The following is a 19,142-nucleotide window of genomic DNA, read 5'->3' as shown; positions in this document are numbered from 1 at the left end:
CAGACAGACAGACAGAGAGGTGGGCAGAGAAAGAGAAGAGAAAGACCCAGACAGACAGAAACAGACAGAGAAAGAGAAACCGTCAGACAAAGAGAAACAGACTGAGAGAGACGGAAACAGAGACAGACTGAGAGGGACAGAGACAGAGAGAAAGAGACAGAGAGAGACAGAGGGATGAACGGGCTCCTGGCCTCCTAGGAAGATGCATAATTTCTGAGAGGAGGGAGGGGGAGGACCTCCCTCCCCCAACCAGAGAGTGAGGAGAATAAGACACCTCCCTCCCTCCCCAACTCTGGACCCAGCCCCAGCCCAGCCCCTCCCCAACCCTGGACCCAGCCCCAGCCCAGCCCCTCCCCAACCCTGGACCCAGCCCCAGCCCAGCCCCTCCCCAACTCTGGACCCAGCCCCAGCCCAGCCCCTCCCCAACCCTGGACCCAGCCCCAGCCCAGCCCCTCCCCAACTCTGGACCCAGCCCCAGCCCCAGCCCCTCCCCAACCCTGGACCCAGCCCCAGCCCAGCCCCTCCCCAACCCTGGACCCAGCCCCAGCCCAGCCCCAGCGCTGCACAGGAGCGTTCTGTGGCCTCTGCTGCCCCCCAGAGGCGTTCACTGGAAACATGCCCTCCTGACGCGGCTTCCCAGTGGCTGGAGACAGTCCAGTCGCTCCTCCTTCCTGCCCTCATTCCTGCCAGGACCCCGCTCAAATCCCCTCCTGGGGTGCACCTGTGGCTCACGGGTGTGTCTGTCCAACGCTAACCTCCCTGGCTACAACTACTGCAAGTATTTTTCCTTATTTTCCCTTTTTATTTCTTTTTTGGTTGTAAAAATAAAATGTTAGCTATAGCCGGGCACAGTGGCTCACACCTGTAATCCCAGCACTTTGGGAAGCTGAGGCGGGAAGATTTCTTGAGCCTGAGAGTTCAAGGCTGCACTGAGCAGAGATCTTGCCACTGCACTCCAGACTGGGCGACGGAGCAAGACCCTGTGGAAAACAAAACAACAAACAACAAAAATGTCAACTATAAAAAATTCATATAGAATATGTATGGACGTTGAAAGCTGGAAGTCCCACCTAATTCTGCCCCACCACCCCAGTCGACCTTGGTGACACGGCATCACTGCTGGCCTTCTCCACCAGGCAGGAGGTCCTGTATTTCCAGGAGGTCTTTGCTTACGGGCCCATCTCATTCTTTTTTTCAGCTGTCTTCGTAGGGGAGCATTTTCTCCTTCCTTTCAAATCTCTTTGAAATTACTTCCTGTTCTACTTGTTGGCAGTAGGGTCATTTCTGCTTTTCCTGGCTCTGCTTTGACCTGCAGGCATTTGTTTATTGTCTGTCTTATATCTTCATGGGGGTGGTAGCGGGGGGCCTTGGATCAGCTTCCAGCAGAAAATGCTCATCGAGTGAATGACCAAGCAAACACTTCTCTTACGGATGGATGGATGGATGAATGGATGGATGGGTGAGTGGATGGATGGATGAGTGGATGGATGTGTGGGTGGATGGATGGATGAGTGAATGCATGGGTGAGTAAATGGATGAATGAGTGGATGAGTGAATACATGAATGGATGATCGGATGGATGAATGAGTGGATGAGTGAATACATGAATGGATGAGCGGATGGATGGGTGAGTGGATGGATGGATGAATTGACGGGTGGATGGATGGATGGATGAGCGGATGGATGGGTGGGTGGATGGATAGATGGGTGAATGGATGGATAGATGAGTGAATGCATGGGTGAGTGGATGGATGAATGGACGGGTGGATGGATGGATGGATGAGCAGATGGATGGGTGGGTGGATGAGTGGATGGATGGATGAGCGGATGGATGGACGAGTGGATGGATGGGTGGGTGGATGGATGAGTGGGTGGATGGATGGATGGATGGGTGGGTGGGTGGATGGATGGATGAATGGATGGATGGATGGGTGGATGGATGGATGGATGAGCGGATGGATGGGTGGATGGATGGGTAGATGGGTGGGGAGATGGGTGGATGGATGGATGGATGGATGGATGGGTGGGTGGGTGGGTGGATGGATGGGTGGGTGGATGGATGGCTGGATGGATGAGTGGATGGATGGATGGGTGGGTGGATGGATAGATGGGTGAATGGATGGATAGATGAGTGAATGCATGGGTGAGTGGATGGATGAATGGACGGGTGGATGGATGGATGGATGGATAAGCAGATGGACGGGTGGGTGGATAAGTGGATGGATGGATGAGCGGATGGATGGGTGGGTGGATGGATGAGCAGACGGATGGGTGGGTGGATGGATGGGTGGGTGGACGGATGGATGAGTGGACAGATGGGTAGGTGGATGGATGAGTGGATGGATGGGTGGATGAATGGATGGATGGGTGGGTAGATGGATGGATGGATGGGTGGGTGAGCAGATGGATGGGTGGGTGGATGGATGGATGAGTGGATGGGTGGGTGGATGGATGGATGGGTGGATGGATGAGCGGATGGATGGGTGGGTGGATGGATAGATGGGTGAATGGATGGATAGATGACTGAATGCATGGGTGAGTGGATGGATGAATGGACGGATGGATGGATGGATGAGCGGATGGATGGGTGGATGGATGGATGGATGAGTGGATGGGTGGGTGGATGGATGGATGGGTGGATGGATGAGCAGATGGATGGGTGGGTGGATGGATAGATGGGTGAATGGATGGATAGATGACTGAATGCATGGGTGAGTGGATGGATGAATGGACGGATGGATGGATGGATGAGCGGATGGATGGGTGGGTGGATGGATGGATGAGCGGATGGATGGATGGGTGGATGGATGGACAGATGTCTGTTCGGATGGACAGATGTCTGTACAGAGCAACTGAGACGTGCCTGCACTGCTGGAGGGAATGCACAGTGGTGCAGACACTTTGGAGAGCAGCTTGGAAGCTTCTAGAATTAAGCACGTATCTGCCATGCTACTTAGCAATCCCACTCCCAAGTATTTCCCAAGAGAAGTGAACATTTATGTTCTCGCAAACACCTGTACATGAAGGTCAATGGTGGCTTTATTCATAGTGGACCAAGCTGGATATAACCCAAATGTCTTCAATAGAAGAATGGATAAATAAACGATGGTGCATCCAGACAATAGACTATACTACCCAGCAAAAAAAAAAAAAAAAAAAAAGAGATTAATTACTGATGTGGGCAACAACCTGGTTGAATTAGTATCTTCAATAGAAGCCAATCAGGAAAGGCTACACACCACATGACTCTGAGATAGGAGGCAGCAGGACGGGTTTCAGAAGACACAGGTCACAAAGACCCCACTGATAAAACAGAGTGTGGTAGAGAAGCCAGCCGAAACCCACCAAATCCAAGATGGCAGGAAAGCGACCTCTGGTCGTCCTCACTGCTCATTACATGCTAATTATAATCCATTAACATGTGAAAAGACACTTCCACCAGTGCCATGACCGTTTACAAATGCCATGGCAACGTCGAAAAGTTACCCAACATGGTCTAAAAAGGTGAGGAAGCCTCAGTTCTTGGAATTCCTCACCTCTTTCCCAGAAAATGCATGAATAATTCAGCCCTTTGTATAGCACATGATCAAGAAATAACCCTAACAATAGCCAGTCAGCAGCACCCAGGGAAGCTCTGCCTATGGGAGTAGCCACCCTTTTATTCCTTTACTTTCCTGTCATCCAGGCTGGAGTGCAGTGGCATGATCATAGCTCGCTGCAGCCTCGGACCCCTGGGCTTAAGCGATCCTCTTACCTCAGCCTCCCAAGTAGCTGGAATTACAGGTGCATCTCACCACGCCCAGCTGATTTATTTATTTTTTGTAGAGACAGGGTCTTGCTATGTTGCCCAGGGTGGCCTCAAACTCCTGGCTTCAAGTGATCCTCCCAACTCAGCCTCCCAAGTAGCTAGGTCTGCAGGCATGGGCCACCACACCCAGCCTTATCTTTAGCTTGAATTTGCGTTCTGTTTTTTGTTAGCTGTCAGAGTTGCATTGAGCAGTATCCCCTGTGGCTATCAGTTGTACCTTGACTTACAGAATGACAGCTGTTTGGGTTTGCAAAGGCCTTTCACAGTCTGAGTGCAGCCTCCCAAATGCAGAAATCTCTGATGCAAAGCCCCACAGGCCCAGGGCTCGGTTCCTATGGGGCAGGGCTATCCCCACCTGCCATGGAAGGCCTCGGAAAGTTCCGGCATTCAGAAAGTGCTCGTGCTGTGTCCAGTCTGCCTGCTCCAGCCCGCCATGCAGTCAGGCCTCTAGACTCACCCACAGACACAGACAGGACCTTCGGGCAGTGAGGCCCTTCCCACCTTCCCACCCCACCACACTCCCTACCTTCCAGAGGCAGGACCACCGGGCTACCCCTTCCTCCTTGATCCCGCATTCCCCACCGCAGTTCAAGAGTCTTGAGAGTAGATAGTAACCCCCCAGGAAACACAGCAATCACAGAAGTACAGACCTGGAGGCCACATTGCCAATCTGCCCATTTTACAGATGAGAAAACAGAGGCCCAGGATGGGAAGGGAATCATCCAAGGTCATCAGCAAGTTAGAGGTGAGGCCGAGGCAGGGCTTGGGCTGTGTCCTGCCTCCCGGGTCAGTCCCCATCCCTACACCCCCACACTACCTCGTGAACCACTTGCTTTGCACGTCTTGTTTAATTCAATCCAGTTCCACAAACGTTCATCCAGGGACCGTGACACACAGCACGCTGGCTCTCCGTTCTCTCCTGGAAGAGCGAAAACGCAGCAATAATGAATGAGCTTCCACTCAGGCTGATGAGCTTTGTCATCGAGCTCCACACCAGGCAACGGGGCGGCTTCTTTGCCCGGGGAAATAACTTCTTAAAATATTGAAATAAAGGCTTTTAGAAATTGTACATGGATTAAGGTTTCATTTCTTAAAGAACTAAACAAATAGTGCAAGAGGTGACATGGCAGGTTTCAATATTTGCAACAAAGACAGAAAGCCTCACGCTAGAAACGAAAAGATTTTAAGACCGGAGCTTGGCTAAGTTTGGCAGAAAACAAAGCGACGTGCTTGACTCAATTCTGCGCCACGATGGAAGGCGGCCCAGCAATGGTGGGTTTCCTTTGTGTTTACTGTGTGGTGTTAAACGAAATACTTCAGTTCACATAAAACTCCAAAGCTTGGCTGGGCTCCGGGGCTCACGCCTGTCATCCCAGCACTTTGGGAGGCCGAGGCAAGTGGATCACCTGAGGTCAAGAGGTCGAGACCATCCTGGACAACAAGGCGACACCTCGTCTCTATTAAAGATACAAAAATTAGCCGGGCGCGGTGGCGGGCACCTGTAATCCCAGCTACTCAGGAGGCTGAGGCAGGAGAATCACTTGAACCCGGGAGGCGGAGGTTGCAGTGAGCTGAGATCGCACCACTGCCCTCCAGCCTGGCAACAGAGTGAGATTCCGTCTCAAAAACCAAAAACAAAAACAAAAACAACAAAAACAAAACTCCAAAGCTCGGGGTATCCCTGGGCCACACAGTACTCACAGCCCTGGCGGAGCTGAGGCTACGCCCAGCAAGAAACGCCACTGGTCTCTGTTTTAATTTTTTTTTTTGGAGACAGGGTCTCACCTGTCGCTCAGGCTGGAGGGCAGTGGCACCATCACAGCTCACTGCAGCCTTGACCTCCTGGGTTCAAGCCATCCTCCTGCCTCAGCCTTCTGAGTAGCTGGAACTATAGGTGTGTGCCACCACCCTCGGCTAATTTTTAAATCTTTTTGTAAAGATGGGGGTCTCGCTATGTTGCCCAGACTGGTCTCAAACTCCTGGGCTCAAGTGATCCTCCCAGCTCAGCCTCCCAAAGTGCTGGGATGACAGGTAAGAGTCACCGCACCTGGCTCCAAGCCGTCTTTAAATACTCCCCGAGGAGAGCTTTTATTTCCTTTCTAGATGAGTCTCTCCCTGGATCCTTATAAACTGGATTTGTTTTTTAATAGGATTCTTTAATTTCCTTTGGGAAAAATTTGAATTTTACATAGACGACCCTGGGTTTTGGTCTTTTGATAAAATATCTGTAATTTTCAATTGCAGATTGAATCTTTTTTTTCCTCCAAAAACCACAGCAGCAGATGCTTCTTAAATCGTGCCTCCCCCTACCCTCAACTCGGACTATCAAAGTTTAGAAAAAAAAAAATAAGGGTTCATTATGTCTTTCCAGATACCTGGGTACTAAAGGTCATCTCTGCCTTGTGGAGCGCTCTCACTGAATCATTTATATTTCTGTGCTGCTACTTATTCAAGTGTCTTTGCAACCGTAGCTTGCAGGTCACGGCCAACAGCAACTCTACAGGCACACAGCAAGACCACAAGATTGTCACACCCAGCTGGAGGCACAGCGAAGGCAGTGATGAGGCCGGTGGAAAAGCCGGACTCCCAGGGGCACAGAGTCTCCCAGGCCCCGGCTGCAGGTCTGCCAGTGTGGAGGAAGATCTTGGCCGGCCACAATGGCCCGTGCCTGTAATCCCAGCCATTTGGGAGGCTGAGGTGGGGGGATTGCTTGAGCCCAGGAATTTGAGGGCAGCCTGGGTGACATAGCGAGACCTTACCTCTACAAAAATATTCTTTAAATGAGATGGATGTGGTGGCATGCACCTGTAGTCTCTGCTACCCAGGGGGCTGAGGTGGGAGGGTTGCTTGAGCCTGGGAGGTTGAGGCTGCAGTGAGCTATGATCGTGTCACTGTACTCCAGCCTGGGTGACAGAGCAAGACCCTGTCTCAAAAAAAAAAAAAAGAATGAAAGGAAAGAAAAAGGCCGAGCACGGTGGCTCATGCCTGTAATCTCAGCACTTTCAGAGGCCGAGGCGGGCAGATCACCTGAGCTCAGGAGTTCGAGACCAGCCTGGCCAACATGGCAAAACATCGTCTCTAATAAAAATACAAAAATTAGCCAGGCGTGGTGGCGGGTGCCTGTAATCCCAGCTACTCAGGAGGCTGAGGCAGGAGAATCACTTGAACCTGGGAGGTGGAGATTGTGTGAGCCGAGATCGCGCCATTGCACTCCAGCCTGGGCAACAACAGTGAAACTCCATCTCAAAAAAATAAAAGAAAGAAAGAAAAGAAAAGAAAAGAAAAAGAAAAAGATTTATAGCCCAGCAGTGAAGCCTGCCCACTGTCACCCCTCCTGGCCCTGACTTCACCTCCTCTGCAGGGACATTGTGTGTCTGCTTCTCCGAGTCAATATCCAGCTTTTTCTTTTTTTGTTTGTTTGTTTGTTTGAGATAGAGTCCAGCTGTGTCACCCAGGCTGGAGTGCAATGGTGCGATCACAGCTCACTGCAGCCTTGACCTCCTGGGCTCAAGAGATCCTCCCACCTCAGCCTCCTGAGTAGCTGGGACCACAGATGCCCACTACCATGCCCACTGATTTTATTTTTATGTTTGATAGAGACGGGGTCTTGCTGTGTTGCCCAGGCTGGTCTCGAACTCCTGACCTCAAGCGATCCTCTCGCCTCGGCCTCCCGAAGCTCTGGGATTAAGTGTGAACCACCACGCCCGGAAGTGTCCAGCCTCTACACCATCACAGCCCACCTCGGTAGCCAGAACTGTGGCACTGAGGCTGTTTTGACATTTGCCAGGCCCGTCAAGGGGAATTCAGGAAGTGTAGGTTGGCTTCATTGCTATGTCTAGTCTTTCCGCTTCTTGCAAAAGCCTGGGAGTGCAGAGAGCTCAGAACCATTGACCACAGTGGGTGTCTATTCATCTGTTACGACCAGTGGGTCCCTGTGCCCCATGAAGGGAAGGAAGCTTCACTGAGCATCTCTAACATGCATGTTCTGCACTGGGCCCTTCTGGAAAGGGGATGTCATCGACTCCTCCCAACTATTCAGCAAGCAGGAATCAGTTTCTCCAAAAGGAATAAAGCACTCGACACAGGCCACAGCAGGAACAAACCTCGACATTGCGCTCAGTGAAGAGAGCCAGACACAAACGGACACACAGTGTACGGTTCCATTTATAGACAATTTCCAGAACAGACAAACCCACAGGGTCAAGAAGTAGAATCGTGGCCAGGCGCGGTGGCTCACACCTGTCATCCTAGCCTTTGGGAGGCTGAGGAGAGTGGATCACCTGAAGTCAGGAGTTCAAGACCAGCCTGGTCAAGATGGTGAAACCCCGTCTCTACAAAAATACAAAAATTAGCCAGGCATGGTGGCGGGCGCCTGTAGCCCCAGCTACACAGGAGACTGCGGCAGGAGAATCGCTTGAACCCGGGAGGCGGAGGTTGCATTGAGCTGAGATCACACCACTGCACTCCAGCCTGGGCGACAGAGACTACGTCTCAAAAAAAAAAAAAGAATTGGCCGGGCGCGGTGGCTCACGCCTGTAATCTCAGCACTTTGAGAGGCCGAGGCGGGCGGATCACAAGGTCAGGAGATCAAGACCATCCTGGCTAACACAGTGCAACCCTGTCTCTACTAAAAATACAAAAGAAACTTTAGCCGGGCATGGTGGCGGGCGCCTGTAGTCCCAGCTACTCAGGAGGCTGAGGCAGGAGAATGGCGTGAACCCAGGAGGCGGAGCTTGCAGTGAGCCGAGATGGCGCCACTGCACTCCAGCCTGGGCAGCAGAGCCAGACTCCATCTCAAAAAAAAAAAAAAAAATTAGAATCATGGTTTCCAGGAGATGGGGGAGGGAAGAATATTAGAATATTTAGAACCCCTCATTATATTATGTAATTGAAGTATTTTTTTAACTCCCAAATGCATGGGAAGTTGCTTTTACATTCATTCATTTATTATCTTTTATTTTATTTTTTTTGAGACAGGGTCTCTCTCTGTCGCCCAGGCTGGAGTGCAGTGGCACGATCTCAGCTCACCACAGACTTGACCTCCTGACCTCAAGCGATCCTCCCACCTCGGCCTCCCAAGTAGCTGGGGCCACAGACACACACCGCCACGCCTAATTTCTAAATTTTTTGTAGAGATGGGAATTACCTGTGATGCCCAGGCTGGTCCCAAACTCCTGGGTTCAAGCGATTCTCTTGCCTTGGCCTCCCAAAGCACTGGGATTACAGGCATGAGACACTGAGCCCAGCTCTACATTAATTTAGTTTTTGAATAGTGATTGGTTCAGGGACCAGCATGTGACCCAGAATGGTCTAAGGAGAGTCAATCCTGGGACTTCTAGAATTATTGAGCAAGAGAAGCTACGGAGAGGTAACTAGGCCAGGGGAGACAATTTCACCATAACCCAGGGACAGCCCATCTGAGAATGAGGCCGGAACAATTACAGAGTAAAGAGGCCAGGCAGGGTGCCTCACGCCTGTAATCCCAGCACCTTGGGAGGCCGAGGCAGGTGGATCACTTGAGGTCAGGAGTTTGACCAGCCTGGCCAACATAGTGAAACCCTGTCTCTACTAAAAATACAAAAATTAGCTGGGTGTGGTGGCACACACCTGTAATCCCAGCTACTCAGGAGGCTGAGGCAGGAGAATCACTTGAACCCTGGAGGCGGAGGTTGCAGTGAGCCCAGATCGTACCACTGCACTCCAGCCTGGGCAACAGAGCAAGACCCTGTCTCAAACAAAAAAAAAAAAAAAGAAAAAGAAAAACGAGCCAGAAAGAGAAATCCTTTCAGCCCAGGCTCCTTCCACTTGTATGAACCCATCGGTCCCCCTGCAGGAGCAGAAGACAACTGGACATGGGTTTCTGTCTCCTACCCTTCCCTCATTCATTCCAAAACCTCTATAGCCTAAATAGAATAAAATATCTATGTCTAATGTCTGTGTCACTGGCCTGTATCACAAATGTCTTCTCCAACTGTCTGCTAACCAGCTCCTCTTAAAAGGCTGGCTGAGAGAAGTGAGAATAATGATCATTTCTATAGAAAGATGATTCTACCCATGACTGCACCACACAAAAACTTCGAGGGGATGTTGCGTTGACAAGACAGCCACAGCCAGGCACGATGGCTCACGCCTGTAATCCCAGCACTTTGGGAGGTTGAGGTGGGCAGGTCACGAGGTCAGGAGATCAAGACCATCCTGGCCAACATGGTGAAACTCCATCTCTACTAAAAATACAAAAATTAGCTGGGCATGGTGACGCACACCTGTAATCCTAGCTACTCAGAAGGCTGAGGCAGGAGAATTGCTTGAACCTGGGAGGATGGAGGTTGCTGTGAGCTGAGATCACATCACTGCACTCCAGCCTGGGCGACAGAGCAAGACTCTGTCTGAAAAAAAAAAAAGAAAGAAAGCCGGGCGCAGTGGCTTACGCCTGTAATCCCAGCACTTTGGGAGGCCGAGGAGGGCAGATCACGAGGTCAGGAGATCAAGATCATCCTAGCCAACATGGTGAAACCCCATCTCTACTAAAAATAAAAATAAAAATAAATTAGCTGGGCATGGTGATGCACACCTGTAGTCCCAGCTACTCAGAAGGCTGAGGCGGGAGAATTGCTTGAACCCAGGAGGGTGGAGGTTGCAGTGAGCTGAGATCATGCCACTGCACTCCAGCCTGGGCGACACAGCAAGACTCTGTCTCAAAAACAACAACAACAACAACAAAAACAGCCATTCAGGCAGCCCCTGGGGGCCCTGTGCAGGTCCTGATAGTCACCATTCCAGCAGCGTGTAGAGAGCCCTGCCAGGCCCAGGACGTCCCAGCTATACGGTCCATTTGCACTCAAGCTGCTCCTTGTCAGGTCTAGAGCAGCAAGGTCTGTTTATCTAAGGATCGGGAGAACAGCTGGTTAATCATAAATGTAACAGCTAAATTTACGATATTCCGAGCCTGGGTAATATGGCAAAACCTCATATCTACTAAAAACACAAAAATTAGCTGGGCGTGGTAGTGTGTGCCTGTAGTCTCAGCTACTCGGGAGACTGAGGCAGGGGGGATTCCTTGAGCCTGGGAGGCTGAAGCTGCCGTGAGCCATGATCATGCCACTGCACTCCAGCCTGGGTAACAGAGTGAGACCCTGTCTCCAAAATAAATAAATTAATAGATAAAATAGGCCAGATGCGGTGGCTCACGCCTGTAATCCCAGCACTTTGGGAGGCTGAGGTGGATGGATCACGTGAGAATGGGAGTTCAAGACCAGCCTGACCAACATGAAGAAACCCCGTCTCTATGAAAAACACAAAATTAGCCACGTGTGGTGGCACATGCCTGTAGTCCCAGCTACTTGGGAGGCTGAGGCAGGAGAATCGCTTGAACCCAGGAAGTGGAGGTTGCAATAAGCCGGAAATAGCGCCACTGCACTCCAGCCTGGGCAACAAGAGCGAAACTCCATCTCAAAAAAAAAAAAGATAAAATAATGAACATATAATGTTCCAACGAATTGCTGCTGTGTGTTGGCTGCCCCTCTAAACCCCACAAGACAGGCACCCTCATTTTTCATCTTCATTTTTAAGCTGAGAAACTGAGGCAAGTTGCTCAAAATTAACAGCCAAGGAGGTTGATTCTGATGCCTAAAGTTTTACCTAATCTAAGATTTGCCGTACCTGGGAGTCCTCCTGGTCTGAAGACCAGACTATTCGAGTTCCTGCCATTACAGGGCAGCAGAGGAAAACAGAAATCATCGTTAACACAAAAACCGTTACTTCACTGGTGTCCACTCACACACCCCTCTCCGCCGAGCTTCAGAATCTTTCCTGTTGAAAGGATGGGAGAGCGTGTCGTGAGGCTGTGGAAATACAAAGCACATCAGCTGCAAAGCCAAACCGTCTATCTTCCAAGAGACGTAAGGTTTCAGGAATCTAGGCCAGGCACGGTGCCTCACGCCTGTAATCCCAACACTTTGGGAGGTCAAGGTGGGCGGATCACCTGTCGGGAGTTCGTGACCAGCCTGACCAACATAGAGAGACTCCATCTCTACTAAAAACACAAAATTAGCCAGGCGTGGTGGTGCATGCCTGTAATCCCAGCTACTTGGGAGGCTGAGGCAGGAGAATTGTTTGAACCTGGGAGGCGGAGGTTGTAGTGAGCAGAGATTGCACCATTACACTCCAGCTTGGGCAACAGGAGCAAAACGCCATCTCAAAAAAAAAAAAAAAACGGCTTCAGGAAGCCCACAAATGGGATGCCAGGGACGCTCAGATGGAGACCAAAGCCGTGGGTCAGTGTGGGAGGCCCTGGCAAAGCCACACAGGCAGGCGGCTGAGAGTGAGGCCACGCCCATGGTTAATGGCCGGATGGCCCTTCAACAAGAAAGGGTGTTGACTATTAAATGATGAAGAGAGACGTGGCCAGGTGCGGTGGCTCACGCCTGTAATCCCAGCACTTTGGGAGGCCAAGGCGGGCGGGTCGCAAGGTCAAGAGATCAAGACCATCCTGGCCAACATGGTGAAACCTCGTCGCTACTAAAAATGCAAAAATTAGCCAGGCGTGGTGGTGGGTGCCTGTAATCCCAGCTACTCAGGAGGCTGAGGCAGGAGAATCGCTTGAACCTGGAGGGTGGAGATTGCAGTGAGCCAAGATCTCGCCACTGCACTCCAGCCTAGCGACACAGTGAAATTCTGTCTCAAAAAAAAAAAAAAAAAAAAAAAAGAGAGAGACTTGTGGGGAAATTGACGGTGTCCTTGCCCATTTTTGTAAAACCAATCCTCTTCATCCTGGAGCTGGGAAAATCACACACAATGGGAAGGATAACGTGTGTAGCGATCATACAATTTGTAGGAAAAATTACAATCCTACCAAATCGGCACTTGACTAAGTTTTTGTTGGTTCTACAAATGCACACACCATAGCATTATCACCGACAATTTATTGAATATAAGACAAATTTAAGATACTTTGCTTTTTTTTTCATTTTTCAAAATAACTCCTCGAACTCTTTGCCCCACAATTGGCACCATTACTATTAGATTCCCATTTTATGTGAATGCACTTGAGTGAGTCTCTTTCCAGTTCCTTTACCCTTGGGTACTGGAGAACAGTCAATGGCATGCATGCAATGAGGTCCTCTTCCATTCTTCTAGATATATAAATTCTGCCCAGGCATCCATCCAGGCTGCCAGAAAGTCCCTGGACCACCACCTCAGCCTAGAACAACCTTCCACCTCTCATTTCTTTCCTACTGTCTTTATCTTAGATCTAGACCCAAACCACCCAAACAATCCCTCACATAAGTGCTTAGCAGTGTCATCAAAAACAACATCCAGGCTGGGTGCTCACGTCTGTGAGCAAAAACATGGCGAAACCCAGTCTCTACTAAAAATACAAAAATTAGCCGGGCGTGGTGGCAGGTGCCTATAATCCTAGCTACTCATGAGGCTGAGGCAGGGGAATCACTTAAACCTGGGAGGCGGAGGTTGCAGTGAGCCGAGATCGCACCACCGCATTCCGGCCTGGACGACAAGAGCGAGACTCCGTCTCAAAAAACGACAACAACAACAAAAATCCATCTTGTTCTTCAACATCCCTTTTTTAAAGGTGATAAGTTTATTTCAGAGGGTTTTCTTTGAGAGGACAGGATCAGATTTCTTGTATCTATTTGCCTACAGAGAGGGAGAATACACAAACAGGTGAATAAAAGCGAGTGAACCTTTTGAAGATTTCAGATGGCAAAGCAATCCACTGGCAATTTGCTTGTGGGGTATGTGTGGGTGGATGTGTGTTTAAATTTAGAGCCGACAGAAACTTAGACTTTCCTGGGAAGTTGATATGCTTCCTGTTTTTTGAGTGTTAGAACCATGAAACTCATCATCTCTCCTTTTGTGTACTGGCTGCAAGAATGCTCAAAAATGAATTTCCCCTTGATTTCTGTCTATTTTGATCATTTTCTGTATGCATGCTTTTTATTTTAGGCCTCCAGAAATCATCATTGGAAGGAGCATGCTTCATTTGACTTGACTTGGATTGGATACGAAGTCATCAAATGGTGAGAAGAGAGAGTCAAGATCTTCCTTGGAGCTTCAGTGGTGTAAATGTCAGAGGTGTTTGAACCAGAGCAACTCCATCTTGAATAGGGGCTGGGTAAAATGAGGCTGAGATCTGCTGGGCTGCATTCCCAGGCAGTTAAGGTATTCTACGTCACAGGATGAGGTAAGAGGTCGGCACAAGCTACAGGTCATAAAGACCTTACTGATAAAACAGTTTGCAGTAAAGAAGCTGACCAAAACCCACCAAAACCAACATGGCGATGAGTGTGACCTCTGGTCGTCCCAGCTGCTACACTCCCACCAGCGCCGTAAGTTTACAAATGCCATAGCAACGCTAGGACGTTACCCTAAAGGGTTTAAAAAGGTAAGGCACGAATAATCCACCCCTTGTTTAGCATATCATCAAGAAATAACCACAAAAATGGGCAACCAGCAGCCCATGCTGCTCTGCCTATGGAGTAGCCATTCTTTATTCTGTTACTGGTGGAGGGTGTCCAGGTTCTTGGCATCTTGAACAAAGAATTGGACAAAATGCACAAAGCCACCGGGCGCGGTGGCTCACACTTATAATCCCAGCACTTTGGGAGGCCGAGGCGGGCAGATCACCTGAGGTCAGGAGTTCAAGACCAGCCTGGCCAACGTGGCAAAACCTCGTCTCTACTAAAAACACAAAAGTTAGCCGGGCATGGTGACGCACGTCTGTAATCTCAGCTACTCAGGAGGCTGAGGCAGGAGAACTGCTTGAACCCGGGAGGCAGAGGTTGCAGTGAGGATCACGCCACTGCACTCCAGCCTGGACAACAGAGACTCCGTCTCAAAAAAAAAAAAAAAAAATGCACAAAGCAAGAAAAGAATGAAGCAACAAAAGCAGAGATTTTTTGAAAATGAAAGTACATTCCATGGCGTGGGGGCGGCCAAAGCATAGGGGCTCAGGGCCCCATTACAGAACGTGTGGGGGCTTAAATACCCTCTAGGGGTTTCTACTGGTTACTTGGTGTACGCCCTATGTAAATAAAGAGGATGAAGTAAAGTTACAACATCATTTACTCAGTGTACACCCTATGGAGAGGGTATTTCCTGTCATAGCTGAAGTGTTCCCTGCCTCCAGACCCTGTTTTCCTGCCTCAATTCCTTTACTTTTCTAATAAACTTGCTTTCACTTTGTGGACTCGCCCTCAATTCTCTCTCGGGGTCTGGATCGGGACCCCTTTCGGATAATATAGACAGAAAATACGGCCTTGACATGGTTGTCAGGAAACGACAGTAAGGCCTCCGAGGGTGGGGTTCTGAAGGGATGTTAAACGCCCCACCCCGAGGAAGGCTCTGGAGGCTCCTCCAATCGCTTTCAGCCTCTGCTAAAGATGTCCGACCCTACCAATAAAACTTCCAGCAGCGGGGCGTGGTGGCTCACGCCTGTAATCCCAGCACTTTGGGAGGCCGAGGAAGGCAGATCACCTGAGGTCAGGAGTTCAAGACCAGCCTGACCGACATGGTGAAACCCCATCTCTACTAAAAATTTAAAAAGTTAGCCGGGCCTGGTGGCGCACGCCTGTAATCCCAGCTACACAGGAGGCTGAGGCAGGAGAACTGCTTGAACCCAGGAGGCGGAGGTTGCAGTGAGCCGAGATCGCGCCACTGCACTCCAGCCTGGGTGACACAGCAAGACTCCGTCTCAAACAAAAAACCTTCCAGCTTGGAGAAACTGAGAGTGAGTAGTAGGGAGTGAGGGGGTCCCTGGGAGGAACCAGAACTCATCCCGCTTCAAGGTGGGGCTGGCCCCCTTCTTGGCCTTGGCCGGGGCTTCGTGTCACGGAGCGCCCGAGGGACTGTCGGAGCCCACCCCAGCCCGCCCGCCGCCTGAGCCTGGCCGAGCTCTCTGCACCTGCACACGTCTGTAAAACGCGGATGAAACGCTTCTACTGAACCGGGTGGCTGAGATGAAATGAGTTATGGGTATAAAGCGCTTAGAGCGATGCCTGGCGGACACTCGGTGCCAAATAAGCATTCGCTGTGGCGACGATGACGCCTCCAGCCCAAAGCCCGTGGTCGAGCAGCGCCGGGCTCCCAGCGCTAGGGGGTTCCTAGGCGCGGCGCTTCGGGAGTCCTGGACACAGACACGGGGGACAGAGCTCCTACCAGCGACGATCCCGAGGGTCTGCAGCAGAGGGGCTGAGGCCCGGGACGGGGGTGGTCGCAGCGCCCTTTCCTGAAAAAACGGGGTCCGGCTCTAAGGCGCCCCCAAGCCCTGCCGGCAGCGCGGAACCCGAGCCGCTCAGAAGCCCGGGAGCCCCAAGTCTCCGGGACCAGAAGCGCCGCGGCCCTGACTTCCGGAAGGTGGACGGAACCTGCGGACGGGGCGGGCCCGCGTGGCGCACGCAGAGCCACTTCCGGGCGCGGCGCCGGCTTGGTGAGCGCGGGTACCCGCGGGCTTCCCCGGGCGGCTGCGTCCGCAGTAGCCCGGCCGGCCTCGGCACCGCGTGTCGTGGGGGTGCCGGGCCGCGGCTGCAGGGCCGGGGCGGCGGCGAGGCCGAGGGGCGGGAAGCCACTGCCCGGCCTGGCAGTGTGAACGTGCAAGTCGATCCCCTAACCCAGAAAGCCCCAGGCGCGGTCGCTATGGGCGGCCCCGCTCCTGCTTCTGTTTTATTTTTTTACGGACAGGGTCTCGCTCTACCGCCCGGGTTGTAATGCAATGGTGTGATCACGGCTCACCGCAGCCTCGACCTCCCGGGCTGAAGCGATCTTCCCGCCTCAGCCTCCTGAGTAACTGGGACCACAGGCGCGCCCTGCTGATTTTTTTATTTTTATTTTTGGTAGAGATGGGTGTCTCGCTATGTTGGCCAGGCTGGTCTCGAACTCCTGGCCTCAACGATCGTCCTGTCTCCGCCTCCCAAAGTGCTGGGATGACAGGCATGAGCCACCGCGCCGGGCCCCTTCTTTTGAATGGGCCTCCTTGCGTTTCCGTTTCAATGCCCCGTGCTACTTTTTTGGGAGCCCCAAGGCTGTACTGTTTGATTGACTCCTTTTTTTCCCCTTTCTTTTTAACCTGAATTAAAGCTGCCACTGCAGAGCCCCGCCATGGAAGACACGCCGTTGGTGATATCGAAACAGAAGACGGAGGTGGTGTGCGGGGTCCCCACCCAGGTGGTGTGCACGGCCTTCAGCAGTCACATCCTGGTGGTGGTGACCCAGTTTGGGAAGATGGGCACCCTGGTCTCCCTGGAGCCCAGCAGCGTGGCCAGTGACGTCAGCAAGCCTGTGCTCACCACAAAAGTCCTTCTGGGGCAGGATGAGGTAAAGTGGATTGGCTGGGAACCGTGGCTCACGCCTGTAACCCTAGCACTTTCAGAGGCCTAGGTGGGCAGATCGCTTGAGGCCAGGAGTTTGAAACCAGCCTGGGCAACACAACAACACACACACAAGTCACTACAAAAAAACAAGTGCCTACAAAAAATATATAGAGAGAGAGAGGCTGGGTGCAGTGGCTCACACCTGTAATCCCAGCACTTTGGGAGGCTGAGGCGGGCAGATCACTTAAGGTCAGAAGTTCCAGACCAGCCTGGCCAACATGGGGAAACCCCATTTCTACTAAAAATATAAAAACTAGCTGGGTGTGGTGGCACATGCCTGTAATCTCAGCTACTCGGGAGGCTGAGGCAGAAGAATCGCTTGAACCCGAGAGGCGGAGGTTGCAGTGAGCTAAGATCGTGCCACAGCACTCCAGCCTGGGTAACAGATAGAGACTTGGTCTTAAAAAAAAAAGGAAAAGAAAAGGAAACAAAAAATTAGCTGGGCCTAGTGGTGTGTGCCTGTGCTCCCAGCTACTTAGGAGGCTGAGGTGGGAGGATGGCTTGAGCCCTGGAGGTTGAGGCTGCAGTGAGCCATGATTGTGCCACTGCGCTCCAGCCTGGGTGAGAGAGCAAGACTCTGTCTTTAATAATAATAATAATAATAATAATAATAATAATAATAATAAAGTGGTCAGGAAGGGACCCCCAGGGAGGAGCATAAACCTCTCCAGTGGCTGTGATTTGTCAGTAAGGACATGGGGCATCTGGCGGACAAATACCCCTACAGCGATAGCATTTTGCGGGCATTTGTGGGTCTCAAGGCGCCCTGCTTGCCCTCAGTGGATGCTTTGTCCAGCCCGCAGGCATTTTATCCAGCAGACAAGCAGAAGCAGCAGTTTTGTCATTCGAGCCGCCTCCCCTGCCATGGTACATTACGTGAGCAGGCGGCTGGCTGTGCTGTGCTCTGTGGAGATCACACGTGAGATTCGACAGCACTCGCCTCTGCAGGCTTCTCTTTCCTGGGTTCTTTTAGATGAGAGAGAGCCAGAAGAGGTGGGACTGCGGAAGGCGCTGGGAAAATGAATGGAGTGATGGTCTTTAGCAGTGTGCCCGTGACTGGAGTGTTCTGAGTGCTGCCAGAACTCTGAGTCACAGTTGCATGGACTTATGTGGCGGTTAATGGTGGTGTGGGAAGCCTGCCTGGGTTCCTAAGGGATACTTCATGAAAGCATTGAGGAAAAAACCAGGTTTCTTGCAGTTAAAATGGTTTCTTCTCCTTCCTTTCACCAGCCTCTCATCCATGTCTTTGCAAAGAACCTGGTAGCATTTGTGTCTCAAGAAGCTGGCAACAGAGCAGTCCTCCTCGCCGTGGCCGTGAAGGACAAAAGCATGGAGGGGCTGAAGGCGCTGAGGGAGGTGATCCGGGTGTGCCAGGTGTGGTGACCTGGAGGCAGCCGCCCCGCGCTGCTCAGCAGGACATGTGAACACCCAGACACCCACTCAGGGACTCAAGTCTCGCCTCCCTCCCCAGTGGAGGGAGGAACTTTGGCACTAGCCCTTGGAGCCAGGAAAAAATACTCGTGTCTCAGGCAGACTCTTACTCTGGTTACTAAGATCATCTGTGCATGACGGGGAGGGTGGAACGGGTCCCGGAGGAGTCGTGAATGGTTCTCACCAGGACCTGAATCGTTGCTTGTGTTTGAGAATTGGAGGAATGAGTCAGCAGGCGTGGCTCATGGCCCCCCCATGTGCAGGATCAATTGTAGGAGGAAATTTCTTTTTTATTAAAAGCGAATGTGTATCCCAAAATACTTCACTGTCCTCCTTAACAGTAGCGAGACATTGCAGCCGCACAGCATGAGTTCAGTTTCATGGGCTTCATGAAGGGAAGCTTGTTGGGCAGAAACGCAGAGGGACGTAGTTCCCAGGGACTGGGTGGATCCCATGCTTGGGCCTGTGCACGCTGTCACCCAGCTCCAACTCCAGTAACTTCTCTGAGCCTGCTGGGA

General features: G+C 51.5%; 1 protein-coding gene and 1 long non-coding RNA gene across 3 annotated transcripts; one reads left to right on the top strand and one right to left on the bottom strand.

Annotated features, from left to right (window-relative positions):
- Nucleotides 1–577: 577 nt before the first annotated feature.
- LOC130541683 (uncharacterized) lies at nucleotides 578–16,173 on the bottom strand. Its single transcript, XR_008955766.2, has 4 exons — nucleotides 15,729–16,173; nucleotides 11,468–11,617; nucleotides 4,626–4,727; nucleotides 578–980 (listed from the first exon to the last, which is right to left on the bottom strand). It is a non-coding gene; the product is annotated as an uncharacterized LOC130541683 (long non-coding RNA).
- On the top strand, nucleotides 13,756–18,942 carry PSMG3 (proteasome assembly chaperone 3). Of its 2 annotated transcripts, XM_003819731.6 has the most exons (3): nucleotides 13,756–16,253; nucleotides 16,901–17,137; nucleotides 18,424–18,942. In XM_003819731.6, the coding sequence occupies exons 2-3, from the start codon at nucleotides 16,922–16,924 to the stop codon at nucleotides 18,574–18,576; spliced, it is 369 nt and encodes a 122-aa protein (XP_003819779.1). In that variant the 5' UTR covers nucleotides 13,756–16,253; nucleotides 16,901–16,921; the 3' UTR covers nucleotides 18,577–18,942. The 2 variants fall into 2 exon arrangements, with proteins under 2 accessions (XP_003819779.1, XP_024785278.1); XM_024929510.4 differs by having other exon boundaries at nucleotides 16,229–17,137.
- Nucleotides 18,943–19,142: the final 200 nt, after the last annotated feature.

Source organism: Pan paniscus, chromosome 6 (genome assembly GCF_029289425.2).
Source record: "Pan paniscus chromosome 6, NHGRI_mPanPan1-v2.0_pri, whole genome shotgun sequence".
Lineage (NCBI taxonomy): Eukaryota > Metazoa > Chordata > Mammalia > Primates > Hominidae > Pan > Pan paniscus.
Note: the sequence above shows the minus strand (reverse complement) of the source record. Positions and strands in the feature narration are given on the sequence as shown.